The sequence below is a fragment of the Dermacentor variabilis genome, chromosome 3, assembly GCF_050947875.1.
Source record: "Dermacentor variabilis isolate Ectoservices chromosome 3, ASM5094787v1, whole genome shotgun sequence".
In the NCBI taxonomy this organism is placed as follows: Eukaryota; Metazoa; Arthropoda; class Arachnida; order Ixodida; family Ixodidae; genus Dermacentor; species Dermacentor variabilis.
The window spans coordinates 122,702,898-122,706,975 of record NC_134570.1 but is presented as its reverse complement, the minus strand read 5'-3'; the positions used below and the strand labels follow the sequence as shown (position 1 = coordinate 122,706,975).

Here is a 4,078-nt window from a genome sequence, read left to right as displayed (position 1 = left end):
AAGCGAACTTCAAGAACTTGGCAGCTGTCACAGCAAGAACTTTGCCTTTCCTGTCTGCAGCCAGGTCACAGCTCCATTCTTGCTTGTGCAGTGCTGCAGCCTTCCGCCTCCTCCTCGATACTACCAGTTTCCACTCCCTGTCGCCACAGTGGGAGACAGCCTCTGGCACAGCTGCTTCTTGAGCACTGGCCTCTCCTTCCCCCACAGGTGAGCACACAACAGGAGCACTCTCATGCTTTTGTGTGGCTCTCCTAGTTTTCCAGACACAAGTGGTGCTTGCACCTCGACCAGGGATCATTGGCTCAGCAGACCTCCTCGGCTTTTCCCCTACTTGGTACACTTGTGCCATGGAAAGTGGGGGAAGGCAGGCTGTCCCAGGTGAACCAAGCCTTGCTTCCCTTGCAACGGACACGGACACCGCCAACACGTGAAAATCCAGCACCTTGAAGGGTTCTGGTAAGCTGGTTGGTGCCGTGCCTCTGCAAGGGAGCAGTGCTGGCTTTCCAGACCGGAGCTGGTGCTGTGGAAGGTCCACTTGCTGCTTGCGAAGAAATGAAAATATGCAAACCAAGCGGGGGAAAGTCAGCCTCGGAGATGGCAGGGATGCTGTCCTGCCGAGTCCAACTGGTCCATGAAGAAGGTGCCTGGGTCTCCTTGTAGGACTGCTCGATGCGGCTTCTCTCCAGATGGATGGACAGGGTGCAGGCCCCCTGGTACAGGAAGTCTGCCAGCACCTTGTTACCAAAGCGGCTCGGGTGGACACCATCTCTGCTCAGGCAACTGGGCCAGTTGTCCACGAGACCACCCAGGAATGTGTAGCCGCACTCGTGGCAGTACTGCATCAGGGCAGTGTTACTCTTTTTGTAGTTATCATTCAGTTCATGCAACCATGAGGACTGAGCTTCCCATGAGCTGTACTGATTCTGCCCCCGAGGAAGAATGGCAGAAAAAGCTACAGGCACCATGGGATTTCTCTCAATGATCCCCTGAGCGAGCTGGCGATACTTGTCCGTGCACACGCTGACACTGTCAACAGTGTTGTTAGTGCCAACATGCACAATGACAACATCAAAACCAGCTAGCTTGTCAGCAATCATCGACAGCAAATGCTCAATCCTTACTCCTCTGTGCGCGGCAACACTGACTGACAAACTACGACGCGGTGGGAAATACTGGTCCGCGTATTTCACCATCGAGGCACCGGCAACCAAAACACGTGTCATGCTGCAAGCAGTGCAATCTAAAATGACACCTAGAAGAAAAACAAAAGACTGCGAGAAAATAAATCTGAGCTTTTTCACAAACGAAAGGAGGCTACCTTCTAGTCAGCACTATATATACGTTGAATCCGAGAAATCCGCGCTAGGGTTGAACAAAGCAAGCGGTCGCGAACAAGGAGAGCAAGATCGGCAAATACGCGACTAACACAATCAAAATACCATCAAAATACTTATTAGAATAGATATAAATAACGCTAGCAAATATAAAATAACCCTGCAAAGCAGCTTTCGCGCATATAAAAGGATGATGTCAAAGGCTTGCGAGGATGCAGCAGAACTAGGCCTTGGGTTCGGCAGCAGAAAAGCACGACCCGCAAGCGCGGCTGACGGGATGCGTACTGAATGTCACGTGCGTACAAACAATCAAACCACGCGCCCTCGAAAAAACAGAAATACGCGTGCATGTGACGTTGACATTTAGTGACGTCACTTCCGTGCGTTACAGGAGCCGATTCGGCGTGGAGTCGTCTGGGGAGCACCGCGTTGCAGCAGCCTTTGCCCAAAAATAAAGCCATCCGCTCAAAATTAACCCGAATAATGATTATATATTATAGCAATCGTGTCTTAGAAATGCAATTGTGGGGCTTTCTCTATATTCTTGGATTTTTATTCTTAAGTCCCTTTGGCGACCCCTCGTCGGCAAGAAGCAGATTGGCAGGTGCTGACGTCACTCGCATCGAATTCTTGATTCGTCGCGGAGACGTGGGAGCTCCCGTGGCCTCGCTGATATGCACGTGGTGCAAGTTGTATGGCTGCTCCCGTCGCCTCGATGATAGGCACGGGGTAGGGTACAACAGTACGGCAGAAAACTAGTACATGCTTGGGGTTTCATTGCTACCTTGCTGCTGCTGCATGAGCCCAAACATATCCTCAAGGGGATTCTGATTCAGTCGCCGTGTTACAAATAACTGAAAATGAAAAATCGCTGGAAGTCTTGCAACAGCAACAAGATTGCTTTGATTGTGACCCGCCATCTAAATATAGTCCTAGGTTGGCGAGAGCAGTCGAACTTCCAGGATTTGAAGGATACATTCCTTAGAAGAGAAAATGCGCGTTGTGCATGCGATAGTGGTGTGTCTCATTTTCGGCTTTTTTATGCGCACTGCGGAGCTGTTCAAGGCATTGAACAACATATCCATCCTTTCTACAAAGCTGCCTATGTGTGTGGCAATAGGACGCTGAACATTAAAGGCAATGAAGGTTTCAATTGCCAAATACACACTGTTGCTTAACAACATCGATGGAAACATTACTTTCATGTTATCGTGTTTTAGGCAATGTGCTGACTCTTATATAGCGTGGTGACCCTCGAAGTTACACCTACGGCATAAACGAACAAGTCCCTCGTACTTGAACTGAACAACCCGCTCACCTACGCTAAGAAGGTTAGGAACGGGCCGCTTCATGTGCATACGAATGCACCGGTTCCCTGTACCAATGCCAGAATACCCCGGCACGTATTCTTCGGGGATCCTTTGGATCCTGCCAGAGAACTTCAGCTCGCTGAGGAGATCCTGGTCTGGAAGATCCGCGGATTAGCTAAGAACTCTAGCCATCTTCGAATGAACACCTCTGTATTCGAACCTAACTTCATCATCACGAACTTTCAAAGCGGGTAAAAAAAATCGAGTAAAAAATTTAAGTTCGTAAGCTACGACACACGTTACAACCTTCAGACAAGATAGCTCTCGGATTGTAATTTGAGTATACGAGAAAACAATTCTGTTACTCAAGAACTCAGATCCTTTTCCATCGTTTCTACAAATCCCAGACTGGCCGCGGCGACCGCCATTAGCGTGCGCCGGTGCGCGGGTGTCTTGGAGGCAACGGAGCGGCGCGCCGGCTTCATTCCAATAACTTCTCCTGGCGCTCGCCTCCGCCGCATCACGGCTCACGCAAGAGGCCGTGTTTTTACCACAAAGCCCGCCTTCATGCATAGCGTTCGCGGCCAGCATTACCCGGTAAATGTTACGGTTACATACGCTCCAGTTGCCGGGAAGCGTGAGAAGCAGTCAGGAGTCTTCGAATGTTGTCGCGTTCCACTCTTAAAGGCGAAGCTGAACCGTCCTCCAAGTTTTTTTGTGCACCTAAATGAGAACTACAAATAAATTTTCCTACACTTTCCTTGGCTTCAGTATCTGTGGCCGTGACATGGCTGTGATGAACAAAAAATAGGTCCCCCTGTTCCACTATTTTCGTTCGCCTCAACGTTGCGGCACCTAATATGAGCCGATATCGCTTCACATCCCTGCACAGCACATCACCACAAGATAACATCCCCTTCTTGGTGACATTCGAGAGATAAGAGAAATTGTACAAGACAGCTCGAATCGCTGACGTAATGCCAATGCACGGCGAGGTTAAACAATCACGATAAGTGCACGCTATAATTGGCTCGTTTTCGTTCTTTTCAAAGCGGCAGGTTGGATGGACCTTCTGGATGTCTTCGGTCGCTTTTGGTTGCGTGTCCATTTCACAAGAAAAAGCGACGTTTTCAAAGACGGCGCCGTGGTCAGTGAGTGCAGGTTCCCCCACGGACGGGTATAGCAGCACACTGGGCGATGATTTGTATCCTTTGTAAACTAAGGGGGACGGTAGGTTTAACAGAACACTACAGAAACGCACGTGTTTTCTCTCGGGCGTCTTTCCGGGCTACTGGGGGACCCGAAACACAATAGACATCTACACAAAAGGGTGCGGCAGTAAACGTCTGCGAGCGGGCACAACGCCACGCCCAAATGTACCAAACATGCGTCACGCACGACAGATTGATTTTTGTTGAAGTGGCGAGTCACAAT

At 49.8% G+C, this 4,078-nt stretch overlaps 1 protein-coding gene across 1 annotated transcript; it reads right to left on the bottom strand.

The window, feature by feature from the left end:
* Positions 1–302: 302 nt before the first annotated feature.
* LOC142574724 (uncharacterized) lies at positions 303–1,223 on the bottom strand. Its single transcript, XM_075683749.1, has one exon. The coding sequence runs from the start codon at positions 1,221–1,223 to the stop codon at positions 303–305; it is 921 nt and encodes a 306-aa protein (XP_075539864.1).
* Between the last annotated feature and the right edge of the window lie 2,855 nt (positions 1,224–4,078).

Coding starts and splice junctions, on each gene's coding strand:
- LOC142574724 (XM_075683749.1), bottom strand. CDS start 1,223: ATGACACGTGTTTTGGTTGCCGGTGCCTCGATGGTGAAATACGCGGAC.